The sequence below is a fragment of the Bombus huntii genome, chromosome 5 (assembly GCF_024542735.1).
Source record: "Bombus huntii isolate Logan2020A chromosome 5, iyBomHunt1.1, whole genome shotgun sequence".
Taxonomy (NCBI): domain Eukaryota; kingdom Metazoa; phylum Arthropoda; class Insecta; order Hymenoptera; family Apidae; genus Bombus; species Bombus huntii.
This window is the reverse complement of record NC_066242.1, coordinates 4973582-4990126: the sequence shown is the minus strand read 5'-3', so window position 1 is coordinate 4990126 and position 16545 is coordinate 4973582. Positions and strand designations below refer to the sequence as shown.

The 16545-nt window shown below is 42.7% G+C and overlaps 1 protein-coding gene across 1 annotated transcript in view; it reads left to right on the top strand.

The window, feature by feature from the left end:
- Nucleotides 1-16545, top strand: part of LOC126865951 (acetylcholine receptor subunit alpha-like 1) — a 162381-nt gene that overhangs the window by 34391 nt on the left and 111445 nt on the right. Inside the window, exon 2 of the mRNA XM_050618920.1 lies at nucleotides 14692-14967. Within this exon, the coding sequence (XP_050474877.1) occupies nucleotides 14710-14967 (258 nt within the window). The 5' untranslated portion in view covers nucleotides 14692-14709. The remainder of the gene's footprint in view (nucleotides 1-14691; nucleotides 14968-16545) is intronic.

Below are 16545 nucleotides of genomic sequence, written 5' to 3'. Positions count from 1 at the left end.
ATCCCCTTCTCTACTACTTTGTTACTTAGTCGATGGGTTCACAGTTTTTTTTTATCCAATCCGAACAATTCGCCATTACCCTATCTATATCTATCGCCTTTGTTTAATCTCGTCATCGATCGCACGATTCATTCACGATTGCATAAAGTCGACGCTCTTCAAGAAGAATTACATATCTGATCAATAACGAAATAAACATCTTAACTGGTTCTGTAGGGTTCTCGAGTAACTCAGATATTACAAATGTTGTCATAATTGCACTCTCAAGTGACCAAGTCTCTTAATAATCACAGATCCGATCCAAATTTATAATTATATGATTCATAATTATAAATTAGATTTCTAGTTTTTTTTATTGAAGTATCTCATAATCTCCACGAATGGTCAATGCGTTTTCATTTCACAGTACCGATCAAGAGTTAATAATGGAGCTGATATGTTTCCTAGATCTGAAACTTCGCTTGCACGATCCGTAATTCACCTTATCTTCAAGTAACTTACACGGTTATACGTGAACATCGACGATATCGTTGAGTCGCACTACTGGAGCTTCTGAGAAACGACGATTTATACCACTGTTCTAGCTGTTTTACTATGTTCATTCTTTTCGAAGCGATTTTATCGTAATTATTTAAGAGTTCACTACATATTCCTAGGGAATCTGGCTGACTGTAGGGTGGCAACTTTTGTTATACGTTTCATCCATGTACGAACGTGGTCTGGATACCTGAAATGAATCCGCTATCTCGTCGGCGGCTCGGCATACGTCTTCTTAAAGGCAAATTGCTCGGAGATCGCGTCACTGTACGGTGTTCCAGTTATAAATAACGTGGGTACGTGAGTAACCTGCCGAAAAAGGTAGTTTTGCGCGGGCAATCTCTTCGTTTTCTTTCTTCCTTTTATCTCTTCTTATTATTCCTTCACAAGTCAGTGCTCGTTGCCCCGACTCTATTCACTCCACATGCGAACCAGGCGAGTCCACAAATTGCCTGCAATCGCCATATCGCGAGTTTGTGCCACGATATCGAGCTTCAAACCGGAATGAACGAAACTTTTAGCCAGTAGCGTATATTCGGCCATACAGCTAAATCGAACAACGCACGACCGTGAAACTATAAATCAGCCACAAACTCGAAGTTCTAAAAATCTTACATGCTAGCCGTCCCAATAAAACTTCATTTACGCCAAAATTTATTCTTCTTTCCTTGCTTCGAGCACGCTTGCAAGAATATCAGCTCTAATGGAAATGAGAAAAGACACAAATTATTAACATATATACGTGTAACATTCAGATTGTACAAAAACGGTGAAAAATATCGAAAGTTTTGAGTGATCTTAATTCGATGGCCAGCAACTGTACATTGGACCAAACGTAAAATAGTAAATCATCCATCATCTCGTCATATTAATTGATAAAGCTAATAGCTTTCACGATATTAAGTTACCGTGAGCGGATTGAGCAATTCGTGAAATGTTAGCATACAAACCGCGACGCGAGTTACCGAATCATATGTGAACAGTGTACACATACGCGCTGGACAAACAGTATGCGCGCTAGTGAATTTGCTCGCGTGGCCAATCGAAGGCAGGCGGAGAAAATATTGTAATGGACGTGAACGGTGCCAATAAATCGGCTCGTGAATCGTCGACTAATGACGAGTTGGTCTTGTAATAGTACCACGATATTACACTGTCTCGTCGATAACGAGCAATATTTCAATGTATCGGCCGTTATTGCCACCTGAAGTGACGGCCGTGATTGTAAATCACTAAACGCGATTACGTGGCTCGTACGATTCCTGCTGGTATGCCAGGTATCGTTAATAAAGATTCTTTCGAGCGATACGACGAACACGAAGCATCGTTTTCCCCTCGTAAAATTCGGTAAAGTCTTGTTAAGGTCCTCGAACTTTTATGTCCCAATCTCGATCTCATTTCAATGGACAAGGAGATTCTTCGTGTTCTAACAAAATTACATTAACAATTCTACTGCTGGAACGCAGTTAGAGGAACGAGGCCTAAGCTCGTGTGTACTATATTTCCTGCATTTTATATATTTTTGTGTGTTACATTTTGTTATGAGCGCACAAATCTGATAGTTTATTAATCCTGAAATATTTATCGAGAAATTCAGGATTAGGAGAAAAATAACTCAAAGAGAACGCAGCAGAGTTAAAGCTGCAATTACCCGAAGCTTCGTTGCTGTGTACTAGAACTCGCCTTATTTTCTCTGGGTAATTGGCTGCGTATCGCCTGCAAATTGTTACAAAAGAGAGTTGATTCTCGACACATAAAAATGCAAGTGGCGAGATAATTTAGCAGAAGCGGAACGCGAGCTTGCGAAGCACGCGGATACCGTTCTCCATTGTCGAGTATTTTTCACGTACGTTCCATTTCGTCTCTGTGTATAACCAGATATTCGGACGAAACAGATTCGAAAATAGACAAAATTAACAAGATTGCCAGACGTGTATACGAGCATTACGATTCGACTAATTTTCTTGGAACGTTTTTCTAACGCGAACGTGCCAAGTTGGATGAACCGGATTAAATTGTTATCAAGGAATGCTGGAAAGTACATGGACAAACGAACGGTAGGTATATCGCGGAGGATCGAATCGGATTCGCTAGAAAAACTTTGGAAATGAACTCCACCAAGTGGGGATTTATCGTGACGGTCTGTTCCCGAAAATTACTAGGGCCGAACTGGTCGATGGGAAGAGAAACGAGCTAAGGGATTTTCCACGAGGGTTGGACGGTAAGAGCGTTTTCTGGTGATTAGAGTTCGACCAACCGAAGCAACCGGCTCAACTCCAATAAAAAACAAGAAGAGTTTGGCTGAGCTGTCGGTTGGATACATGCGCATACGTACAGGGTGTCTTCGTTGGTCGTATGCTAACTAAAATCTTCGATTCTTCGAATTAAACAAAATATTGAGAACGTCGACCATTACGGCCTACGAATAATACTTACTGCAAACAATTCTGAAAACAACGCGCTGTATTTTAAAGCTACAGAGAGACACGATTGTCACAGCAGCGTAGGCGGAAGCGTCTGATCAAAGTCGGTCCGTTTCCACTTAAACTCTGCTGTTCGTTTCACAGATGCTTTATATTCTTGTATATTCTTATTTATGTATATTCTTCCGTACTATTATATGTGAAACGTAGCGAGGTGAGTGTAAAGGATTAACGGACAGAGGATTTGTCTGGCATCGCTAAATACTGAAATAACGTTTCGCGGAATCAAGATCCGACGAGGATAAACGGCGACGTTTTCATCGATACTCGTAACGTTCGTTTCAATCGGCGTCTTTCCGCCGTTGTGAAAAACTGCAGGAAATATTTCACGACCAGAGACACCCAGTAGATCCAAGTAACCGTGGTGGATTTATCGATAGGTTGAGCTCACATTAAGACTCGTTCGCCGGCATGGGAAAAGAGTAAAATACGACAGCCGGCGTGTATCGATCGGCCGAGGAATCCAGCAGGCAATCAACCGTGTGCCGTAGAAACGGCACAGTTGTTAATTGTTGCTGCGGCCTGTCTGCGGAATGGGCATCGGCAACCGTTCTAAGATTTATTCTCGGTTCGGCCACGTATCGGGCTCGTTTCGCGTAATCTTTTAATCCGTTTAAACCGTTCGAGACCAGTTCAACCCGATTCGTCGGATACACTGCGATTTTCGTTCAAGATTCTCACGGGTTACGTACGAACGCAGTTTCAGTTTCAGTTTCAGTCGAACGGTAAATTCAAGCTGGACGAAATTCAAACTGAATCTCGTTTCGCCATTCAAGTTATATTTATAATTCACGCAGCGTTTGTCGCAAACGGAGTCGAAAGGAGTAGCTCGCCGCTAAATGCGATTTTCAAAGTCTTTGACTTTCGTTCCCTTTTTGATTAAATTCGACAGAAATTACGTCAGCGAGCATCGCATGAAAAGTAACCGCTGGTGAACGTGAATGCCGCGAAATAATTATTCACCGGCTGTTATAAGACGTTGTATAGAAAAAAAATTCACAGGCGAACATTCAGAACTCGATGTTTCGCTAGACGTTTTCAACGCTTTACTTTGCGTGCGTTAAACGTTTTGCTTGGGCGAAACTCTCTCCTTCCCGTAGTCGTTAATTCTTCCTCGATACAGTTTCCTGTGCACGTTCATTCGGTCGCTGTACTTGCCTCGTCCCTGTCTTTCCGGTGTGGAAACTACGACATACTGAAAATCTGCCTCGCTCACGAGTTCTGCATCTGCTATACAGAAGTTTTCCTTAATACGACTATTTTACGGACTAGTGCCTTTCAATTAAACGCCGTGGCCTGTCTCTGAATGTTTGCTCTTTTCACGCGGTCGAAAGACGCGCATCTCCTTGGGCGGACTTCTTTCATTCGTTGCCCTCGCGTCCTGTTCAAAAATACCGATGCCACTGAGTAGACAATTGAGACTTGCGTCGAAGTGCCCGTGTCGTAAACCGGCCGCGATCCATTAACCACGCGGATCCTCCTTGCGGCGCGTGAAAGGAGACGAAGCTTAGGGAACAAGAAGCTTTTGAATCGAGCTCTTGTATGATCACAGTCGCTTGTTCAACGGACTCTTTCAGGCTCGCTCGCTAATTTGCCGTATTAAAAAAAAAGAAAGGGAAAAGAACAGAGAGAAAAAGATAGAGGGAGAAACGATGGAAGAAAGAAAGCGAAGGAAAAGAAAGAGAAGGTAGAGAAGCCGTGTGTCATTAAGCTACGCTGCTTAATTGGGTTAATGAGGCGATGGACTCGGCGCACAAAATGATAGGCAGCCGTTATTCGAAAGACCCGCTGCTCCGGAAAATTCATTAAGTAAAGTCTCCGCCCACGATGCTGTAAACGCGATGTGTTCCTCCCTGCTACGTTCTTTTCACCCGAATTCCATCAATTCGTGAGCTAAAGATCGTAACTGAGATCATCGGTCAATTTTTAGGCGAAGGAGAGGAACGACAGGTATCCTCGACGTTTGCACACGATACTCGAATGAGTTTCACGGTGGCATTAAAATCTTAGGAAGAACAAGACATCGATAAGATGGAAAATAGAGTGTGGAAGTTGGCATGACGCAACGAATACGATTTTACCATATCCAGGTTTCGAGCCTCGGTTTAAATAACGTACCGCATAGAAGCTTGTATTTTTGAACGAGAAGTGGCGCTTCTTTCGAATTTGATTCGAAGAATGAAATTTCACATCGGAACGTTTGCTTTTGAGAGCGAGAAAGCATGGAAAAAATATGTTCGTAGGAAACAAAAGTCGAGTATGATTTTCTCTTTCTCATAGAAGAAACTGTACTTGTGTCGGGAAAATACGCTTCTGGCGTACATTTGACAAGGCTGAAAATCCTCTGCTAGCGTATTCGAGCGCGTTCGACGATACAGCGCGCGTGTACGCGCGCAGACGTTGAGGACCGTTGAAATATCTTTCGCCGGATATGCTGCGCGTCAGTTGCAAAGCCGATATTTCAGTGGTGCCGCATATAAACACGAGTAAAAGGACCATTTCACGCCCCCGCCCTCCCGACTGCACCACGGATCCACCGAATTTTGATTCCTATCGCCTAAAGTCACTTGCAGCGGTCTTTAAATCTCGACGCTGCAGGATTTTTCACCGTTTCACCGTGCGAATCGTTTGGAAATTCCTGCTTCTCTCCTGATACTCGTTCGCTCTTTTCAAACGACCGCATTTCCTCGGTGTCTAGATCTTTCCTAATTTCCTAGAATTTTAGATAACTCGAAAGAAACGGACTGTGTTTAAAAAGACGACGCTCGACGAAAAGATATTCGAACGTTTGTCAGATATCGTGGCAACCGTTGACCAGCGTCGCTGCGTTTGACAGCAGACGGCCTGAACATTGAACGTTCTCGAGCTCGTTGTCAGGTTGCATTGTGTTTGATGTACGATTGGACAATTTGCGCGAATAATTAAGGTGCTTGTAGCGTAGATCGATTTTGTTACCATTTCTTTGAAACTTTGATCATCCTTTCCTCCTTATTATTTCCTGTATTATCCGTGTACGATTCAATCTTTAAAGAGCCATAACTTTATCGTACTGGACGTATACATTTTCCAAGTTGAAAGTTTCAACGCATAATCCCTGTGGAAAGCCGCCGCAGAAATGACTGTTTGATTAATCGCGGAAGAACTATTCTTACGGAGTTGTTGAAAAATGAATACGTTGTGTAAAACGACTAGAAGAATCTTTTTTTTTTTGTCTTTAAAATTCAGCTTCGACCACACGGTTTTCGAATAAAAGCTTTCATTTAGAAAATGTCAAATACATAACGTCGATAATTCCAGCGTTCTTCACCATTTCCGAATCCTTTGATAGCGTGCGCTAAAGTACAGACAGCTAAGAAATTTCTTTATATGGAGAGAATGTGGGACATGCGTGAGGAATATGGTGCCGAGTCCCAGTGTGTTTTACTTCCGAGGGATATTTTCGTGCTAGAAATGCCATAAACGAGTGCATAGATATCTCTGTATAAACGTAATCTGCGCCAACATAAATTAAAAGGAAATTTCAAAAATATATTTATATGTTTTGTTTGACTTTTTCGACTCTGCTAGGATGTACCATAGTATTAGGTTGTCCGGAAAGTGTCTTTCTTTTACAGACATGTCTTTTACAACATCGCATCTGTATACAAACATGAAACTTAATCTGTTGAACGTTGTGATCTTTATTTTGATAGAACAAAATGGATCATACGTAATTCGATAAAATAATATAAAACGAAAAATGTTGTACATTCATTAATTCCTTATAAAACCAAAGAAACTTTTCGGACGACCTTATATATCGACTCGGTGAATTTTTCTTCTTCGCATGCGTGAAACGTTTTCCGGTCCCATTGAGGAAAGCTGCGAAGATTTACAAGTGACAATTTTTGACATTCTACGCACATTCCTAGTTTAATGTTATCGACTTCTTAAAGAAACAAAGTAGAAAAATGTCAGGACGAAAAGGGACGCAAAAATAATTCCGCAACTAGTTGGAACGTGAAGATTTAACACTCTGAAAACGTTGGACAAAGTCGAGCTCATTCCAGAGTCTAGTACGTGCTCGAAAATGGCGGTCTCGGTTTCCGTGGTCACACGAAAGATATAGGGACGACGTCACAGGACGTTTTCCATTGAATCGACATCCCTCTGGAGAAGCCTTTCTCATTGTGATGCGGATGTACGTATATAAAGCGACGTCTTGAATTAGTTTATCCATATGGATTGAGATCGTCGTTGGCGCGGGTCTCGTAGATCACTCGGATTGCTTTCCATTGTGCGTTCTTCGTTCGACCCACGGCCATTCTCTCCAGTTTGCATCTGAATGCCTCCGTTCTCTCTGCTTCTCGGCCATTCTGTCAGCCCTTCTCGTACGCCCGCTATTATTGAATTATCCTACACTTGACACGCGAATGCCGTTTTCAACGATTCACCTGCTTTTCACCCGTCCGCGCTTTTTCCCCCTTTGGAAGATTTTTAATACGAGAACCAGCCGGGCAAAATGGCAATCGTTAACCGCGTCGCTCCCGTCACACGTCTACCAACCAACCAAACAACTTCTACAACGACGATTTTACGAATTCCTTGGAAACTGACCGATCGCTGATCACAGCGGCTATTTCAACTGGACATTATACCGCGTCGTTTACAAACTCGAAACCGAAACAGCCCACTAAACTTTTCAAATGGAAAATCTATCGGAATCGGGTAGACTGATCAAATTTCTGACCTACGTTTGTTACGCTTTTGGTTAAGCTACAATCGATCGGGCTTCAACGTTATTGTACTTCGCTTATGAACAACATGACATACTTAGTAAAGTATCATACGCGAGATTGACCGTTTATCGTTCATCGTCGTAACGCCGACAATTACACGGATAGTTAGTTTCTCGTTTGAACTAAATAGGGAAGCTCGTCAACCGTTGCTTCACCCGCAGCGCGAACGAAACGATGGAAAATGTTGGCGTTAGCAATTCCACGTCATTTGAACAATCGTAAAATAGAGAATCGTGCGAACGTTTCGTAACTGCGCTTTGCCAGCTTTTCGAACTAATTACACCGCTCTTCTTGAGCTTAGTTTTTTTTATCAAACGGCCGAGGAGGATTAAGCCGCGTTTCGCGAGCGTTCATTCGCGACAATTTATGCAAGAACTCGCGGTTGCCAGACTTTTTGCGAGTAAGGTTCGCGTTCCGAGACGGTAAAAAGTGTCGGTCATTAGGAGCAGTGAAAATGCGAGCTAGTGGAAAACCGTGCCAGCTTTGCGTGTTCCTGTTGTTGTTTCCACGACTTCAGCTATCTGCGTCTCGACTGCGAAATTCGACTACGTTGATGATGATGAAGTGTGAGATCATACGAAGTGCTTTCCTGTTTTAACGTTCTCATTTTTATTAAAAAAAGTACATATATGTATATGTGTACACGTATACTAAGAATACCCTGATTTTAGTAAGAAACGCAGTGATCGACTTAGATCGTTAGAAAAACAATTGGCTGATAAAAATTTTAGATCCTGTTGCATGGCGATCCTGAACATACAATGCAAATCGGATGATACATTTTTTCGTTGAAATTTCGTTGCTCAAAATCTGAATCTGATTCGTTTAAATGATATATCGTAAATATTTATGAAAGCAAACAACAATAAATACCATAAATAAATTAATGGTACGACGATATTGCTTGAAAATGACCTGTAAACAGGTAAAAACATAATGATTATACATGTGATACACGATATACGTTAATGTACATAATTAAGAAGCTTTTACATTCTAAACTGAATATAAATTAAAGACTTAAATAATTTTCTAATAATTATTTCAAGTTTCTAATTTACATATTCGCATAACTATATGTCTGTTCGCAAGCTTAAACGTGTCTCGTGTTTTCACAACCGTCGTTGACACACGGATATTGTAAAATAAAACGTTTCCCGAATAAAATCGTAATGCGAGTCGCGAGTTCTTGTCGGGTATCGTATTCTGGTCGATGGGTCGCTCGATCACAAAACTGGAACACTTGGTCGATGTTTCTGTCGCGCACGGACGTTGCTCTTGGCTCGTCGATTAATTCGCGACGCTGCGCTGTCCAGACCGGTCATATTTTTCCGGCTGTAATTTCCAGCTGAATCTTCGCTACTTTCGTCGCTCCTATCGACGATACGGAACTATCATCGATCGTAAACTGGCTGAATCGGCGTGTTCCCTAGTGTATCGGAAGCAGGGTGTATGTATGACTAGCCATGACGATTCATCCATCCTCGATTTATGTGAAAAGCTTTGTTCCCGAAGATTTGCTAGAGATAGACGCAGGAGAAAATTGATTTTTTTTTCATTTAATCCCTTCCCTCGAACGCACGCGCGATCTCATTCGTCTATCTAGTTATGTGTATGTGTATACGTATATGTAGACACGCACACATCTAGACACACGTCCGAACAGAACAAATACGCACGTGGTAGCACATCGTTTTGGTCCTTGCAATCTCCAATCCTCCTACGTTGTCACGCGTCAAGCGGTACACGATCCATAACCTGCAAAGCTCGAGGGAGAACCGCCCCCGTAAATCTGGTCGGTGCTCTAAATTAAGCCGCGTCTCGTCGGTTAAAAAAGAGTACACTGACTACCTTATAAAAACGTTGAAAAGCCTACGGCAGACGTTGATTTTATTGTCGTGTCGTTTACATCCCGCTTCCTTCACCCACACCCTAAGCCTCAACCCCTGCGTTTTTGTGTTCGCCCGTGTCGTTTTAATTAGCCGACCCGGTATCCCTCGATGTCCTGCGGTCAGGGGGAAAGTTCGTTCGCCTTGGGGCAGCGCTCGTTGCCTTGCTTACCTCTTCACGCTCGCTCCTCGTTAATTGTTACAATCGATAGCTCATTGTAATTCCAGCGGAAACTTGGAAGCATACTTTACGGCCGTGTGTCTGTATCATTCATGTTAGAAATTCAACGTTAGAAATTCAAAGGTCCGCTCTCTGATCATTTGGAAAGGCCACTCGTATTTCACGGTCCTCTTTCTACGCTCTTAAGACGTTTATTTTCTTTCCAGTTCTTCGCGCTTTTCCAACAGCCACACCAGCTGAAACGAAATAGAGGGTCGGTCCAATTAATGCGCCAGCCGAACGTGTATATAAAAGCTTAGTTAGCGACTGTACGTGGCGCGAGATTCGATTAGCCCAGTTGCAACGCTCGAGCTGCGTCGTCGGGACACTGAACGATGACGACGTGCATTCATACAGCTCCATTGCCACGTCTGCTTTCAATAAATGCGCGCAAAGTTTCCGTGAATGTAATAAACCGGACGATTACTTGTTGTTATCCGTTACTGCTAGCTTGTCTTCGATCAGCGCTTAAACATTTATTTTTCATCGCTTTAGAAGATATTTCATCTAGACATTCCTAATTCCATCTCTTCCTTTTTATACCTACCGTGTCATACGTGGTTTAAGCTGGAATCGAAATGCTCTATTGGTGATACTTCATCGAGCTGTAACATTTTTCACAGCTCTCGGCAGCACGGAATACTCACGTTATATTACACATTCCAGACTTCGCGTCTGGTGTCGTTCGGATCAAAAATATATCTGTCATATAATCGACGGCACGATCCATCCATTCTGTACCCTTCGATCATCAAGGAAATGAACGTTCCTGAAAATATCGGAAACTGTACTGCAAACTACATCGCGCGTTCCCTTACAAATTGCGAGCGAAATTAATCGGGCAACGATCAAGGCTTGCCAGTCATCCGCGGCGAAATCTTGCGCGACTGCAACTGTGACGAATTACCAATAAACCTGGGTTTCGTGTTTTTCCCTGATACATTTCATTCGTTCGACGAATAAACCGGTTGTCACATATTTTTCCATTCACCCTCTTGTTCACCACGATCGATACACAAACACATGGAAGCAAATCCTCGTAATTATTTCGTAGTCCCGACAAGATACAGGGGATAACGATGGCTGACTGATCCAGATTGATGAACGTGTCAACCAGGGCTCATTATTGATTCCATTATATCCGTTTCCTTATGTCGCAGACGGCCCGATAGCGCCAACTACTCGATCGACTACAACCTGGTATCGTTTACCCTGGTTGCTCATACAGTGTACGAACGAGTGTCGTCGCAATGGTCGATTTTTCCTTCGCGTTTATACAACGGATTGCTTGTTAAACAACATATCTGCTAGGTCACTCTGTGCTCAAGCAAGGTATGAAGTTGTCTTTGGGCTTTGCTGCAGCTGGAGCAAGAGTTTACACAAAGTATTAGGTCGATAGCAGGCAGATTTCATTTTCCTTTCTGTAGCTGTTGCACGAAGAGCGCGTGCACCTCGTAGATCGGTAAAAAAATAATCTACTCTTTTAGCGTAAATAATACGAGTTATTAATCAATTTGGGTTAATTTGTACGCGACACACATCTTAATCAACGAATTCTATAAAATATTTAAACGCAGGTACGTTTCGTATTTCTTCCACGTCAATAAGAACTGATCTGCTCCTACGAAGAATTAATCCCTCTTTCGATAGCAGAGAAAGGATGAAAATCGGCCTCTGACTTCTAAATTATTCCTCGCGTGCGCATTTACCATTTGGACAGCTAAGCAGGCATAAATCACTCAAAGTGTGTCGCTAGAGAATCGTGGAATGACAACGATCCCCTACTAAATTCCCGTAAGTATATATCGAGTCGTGAACCCGATACCAGCCACCCTCGTCCTCCCAAGAGATTGACAGGGGACGATAAACTCGAAAAATACAGTACGCTACGGGGTTCGTTACAAGAACCGGGCTAACGAAGGGATCGTCAGGGGCGAAGAAGGTGCAACGATAGGGAACGAAGGAAAAGCCAGGGATGTACGGAATTCCGGTGTAATTAACTCGGTGGCCAGAGGCTGGCTGGAAACGAATGGGATTGATAATGACCACAGGGTCGTCTTATCTGGCGACCCGACACAGCCCAGATAGGTAGAAAGGGTCCCGTGAGGTTTCTGACCGACTTGGGTCGTCTTGGCCCAGCGCCATTTTTCATTTTCTAATACGTGGAAATAGTTCATCAGTCGGTCGACCGATAAAAACCAGCAACCGTCGATAAAAGTTTTTCGGCCTGTGGCTCGCTATTGACCTTGCCGTTAGTTCATCCTAAAAATATCCGGACGATGGAATTATTATTATTCGTTTAATCTGTCGTGTGTCGTTCGAAGGTGTTAGAATTTCATTGGAAAGTTTCGCTTGTATATTTGTAGATTTATTTTGAGATTTTTATAAATTGTAGATAGTTGATATTACGCGCGGCTGCCTTTGTATATGTACACATTAACATAATTTATTTATATCGAAGATTTGATCGATAAATTATTCTAATAAATTATTAACAAAGTGGCTGTATCGGCTAATGCATCAATTCGAATGAAACGATTTTTCGTATATCTGGTTAGTTAAGCGATACCGATAACGATATCCTGACAATTTTATCGGTGTGCAATCGTGCGGTTTCGTTTCACTTTTCCATCAGGCGCCCACTCGCTACGTCTAATTACTGTCGCTTCGCGGACACGCAAAATGCAAATGACTGCGGGAGAATCAATGAATCGACGCATTTGGGTGCATTAGTCAAACGTTGATACGTAATGTCAGCACGCGCGTTTCCTATGTTGCGTTAAAATAGAAGCCGATGATTAAATGCGACGCTCGGCTTTGTAAATTTTCGACAGAACGCGGAAATACGCACGTTGATTTCGCGTGCCACAGCCGCTAGCCGAACGAACTTTTCCACGAATAAAACAGATTCTTTGACGCTGTATAAAAATCGACATCGAAAGAAAAATAAAAGAAGAAAGAAAGACAGTAGTTTTTCATTAACAACACGACGTACAAGTATGTTGAGAGAGGAATGTTTGTCAACGTTTACGAATCTCAAAGAAGTTATTTAGCCAGTGACTGGTTTGTGAATACGTCATGTCGACGAAGGAAACATATCACAAATGCATAATTTCGTACGTTAAAGTTCTTCACCGATGCGTTGAGCGAATTCTCAACGAGCCGATCGATACCACGCCACTATAAAATCGTAAATACAAGGCTGGTTCTTGCGGATGTGCAGTTTGAACGGGCACCGATTGTAATTTTATGGCAGACATCAATGAAACCGTTCGTATCCGGGGGATGGTATTCTCTGGATGGCGCGCGGTGAAACATATAAATTTCATTTACATAGCGATAGCGAGTATACCTTTTTACGTAATTCATCGATTAACCTAATGGCGAAGGAAGCGACGGACGAAATCAAAATCATTTATCAATCTGTCACGAGAAAAGATAATGTCCATCGATATTCCGAGTTCTTGTTACTTTTTTTTCACGTTGCGAACATTTTGACTGGCACGGCGATAACGTACCAACACTTTGGCCGCGATTGACAAAAATTGAAAGCTGATGCTCTCAACGTGCTCGCGTTAGGTTCGAGCTCATTTATATTCAGAATCAACGAAGGAACGTGGAGAAATGTAAATCGCCGGATAATGCGGGAAAGTAGCTTTCCCAGGCATATAGGTACGCTGATAATGGCCGCAGGTAGGTCAGCAACGAAGCGATAAAAGTTGCTCAAGAGGTTCCCTTCCCTTCCCCTTTCCTTTCAGCGACACAACAATGCCGTTGAAGCCCTCCTTTATGGCCGGTTACGCTCTTCTCCACGGCTAGTAAATGACTTCGTCTGGCAACCAACTTACGCCTTACTATGTACTATGATTCGCTTGAAAAGTTGACGTCAAAGCATTATGAGATGCCGACAAACACGTGTCTTCTGCGCACATACTCGGTGTTCCGTAAAGACCGTACACCCGCTCCACTATGTTTCAGGCTGTTGTCACTAAAACTAATTGTTCATCAGGGAATCGGGAAATTTTCCTCTTTAGCGGTAACTTGTTTTTTTATTTGTAAGACTTTAGAGAAGTCGCGCAGAAAATGAAAGATTTAACAACTGCTATTCGAGTCGAACGTGTATCTATCATATACTCGGTGGAAACGATATAGCGCGGTGATAAATTAAAGGATTAACAAGAGACACCCATTGATGTAGCTGCGCCCAGAACTGTACGCGTTTTGTAAAAGCAATTTGAACCTTGAACTGCAAAAGACATTTGCATATTGATATCCTGTTTACAATATTTCATTAAAAGGTATTAAGTTTCTGTCCTATACAATTTGAATCTGAGCAATCGAAACGTGTAAACTTTATCTCGCCGTTAATTCCACGATCGAGCGACACTAACTCACCAAAGTATTAGGTTGTCCGAAAAGTTTCTTTCGTTTCATGAGGAAATAATAGACGCACAACGCTTTTTGTTTCATATTATTTCGTCGAATCATGCACGATCCATTTTGTTCTGTTGAGATAAACACCGCGACATTTTACAGACTTGGTTTCACGTTTGTATGAAGGTGCATTGTTGTAAAAAACACGTTTGCGAAAGAAAAACACTTTTAGGACAATCTAATATTTTAATATTTATGACAACAAATTTTGTCGAATATATTACGCGTATTACACGAAACTTTTAACGTTATAACGTTTTCAACTACGGTGCAACAAAAATATATGTCTGTATAACTGAAGAAGATGGAGGAAATGAGTAACATTTAATGTTGAAATACTATGATTTCAGGGGTGGACAAGGCGTACGATGCTTAGGGATGCTTGGTCGAACAACGGTGGGAAAGGCTGGTGGCGATGGTGGTCTAGGTTGGGCGGATTGCTGGCGATGGCGACGGCCATTTCCTGTCTTGTTGCTCCGTTTCCGGGTGCCTCGGCCAATCCGGAAGCGAAGCGTCTCTACGATGACCTGCTGTCGAACTACAACCGCCTCATCCGGCCTGTTGGCAACAACAGCGATCGCCTCACTGTCAAAATGGGACTACGCCTCTCCCAGCTCATCGACGTTGTGAGTAAACCCCACTTAACCCATTATCGTAGCGCATGAATAGCGTTAGAAACTATAGAATCGGTGTAGAACGCCGGCGAGATATGTAGAACAAGAGCGGTGGCTTCTGACATCGGGTTGTTCCCCCTCGCCAGGCCTCGATTTCACCCTGCGCGGGTAATTGCGCTTCTACCCTGTCTCGTCACGGTAATTTATTAAGTCCTGCAGTGGAACGTTATTTGTAACGGGAAATTTATTAGGCAAATACTGTACGCCCTATACAAATTAGTGATAATGCATGGAGAGGATATAGCAAGAGCGGGGAAAACGATCGCGAATGCCTGTGGGAACATCCGCCATTCGAAGCGCCAGTTTTCTAAGGAGGCAAAGGACGTTTCGCGATGAATTAGGAGGACGCGAGTTAACCTGTGTCTAGAGGACACGGATTATAATTATCGATGGTCGAAATATTTAATTTGCAAGGTCGCTTCGATGTAATATTTGCTTTTTATTTAAAATTCTCCCCTTGTATACTACATCGAAAAGCAAATCATCGCTGAATCTGAATTTTTCGATATTTCAATTAGAAAAAATTAAGCACTCGTTTTTATAATCTTTGCACATGGACCTTGCAGTCTTGTTGTATTCGCCTATGTTGCAGTATCCTGCACGCACACAATATTCTATATACACGCATACATAATAATTTCTATATACACAATTACTACGTTATTTATCATTATTTATAATTTACTAGAGCAGTACGATGAATTTGATGCGAAGAAAGCACGAGATAATTGTTCTCACAGGCAACTGGCGAACGTTGCATCGCTAAAATTCGCCATTTCCTTTCGCGATTCAGGCGCGTTTACATTGGATCGTGAGATCCACACCGAGCTGCAATATTTGGTCGAAATTCGCCGCATCCATACATAACCGGGTGCTCGGAATATTTGTTTCTGCATTCTCGTCGAACACGATCGTTCGGCAGGGAAGCGTTCGGCTAACTGGAAATTCGTTCGGAGCCAACACGCACCGAACTGGCATGGCGTATGGATTATGCAGCAGATACAGGCACCGATACACCGCGCGTCCACGTACTTGCGGTGATAAGTTGAATTCCGGGAGTTTCTGCCCGGAACCGGAACTAATTTACAAGCGGTTCGATCCATAGCACTTGAGCCATTAATTGCCATAATCTGATCGCAAGCAATCAATCGTGTCTCGGCTCGAGGTTTGCCGGATCTCGAACGGCTACCTACACACTCGAGGTCATCTTCTCGACGGATCAATGTGCTACAATTACGCGATTGTCTATCCCTTCCTTCTTGTCATAGGTGACCATACCCTCCTCCCATTTCGCCTCCGCGGCCGCATTGTCTCCTTGGTTATTACATTCGTGTTACATGCTTATGCAGTTTGGTTCGAATTTCAGCTGTAATTACCCCGATCACGGATGTCTATAGACCAAATACGTGTTCACCTCCGTTCAAACTATAATTAATTTGTTATCGGTTGGCCAGCCGGTTTGGCTGACCGTCGCGTTGGCTGTTATCAATGGAATATCAACACTGTAATTTCACTGCGACCACTTTCCAC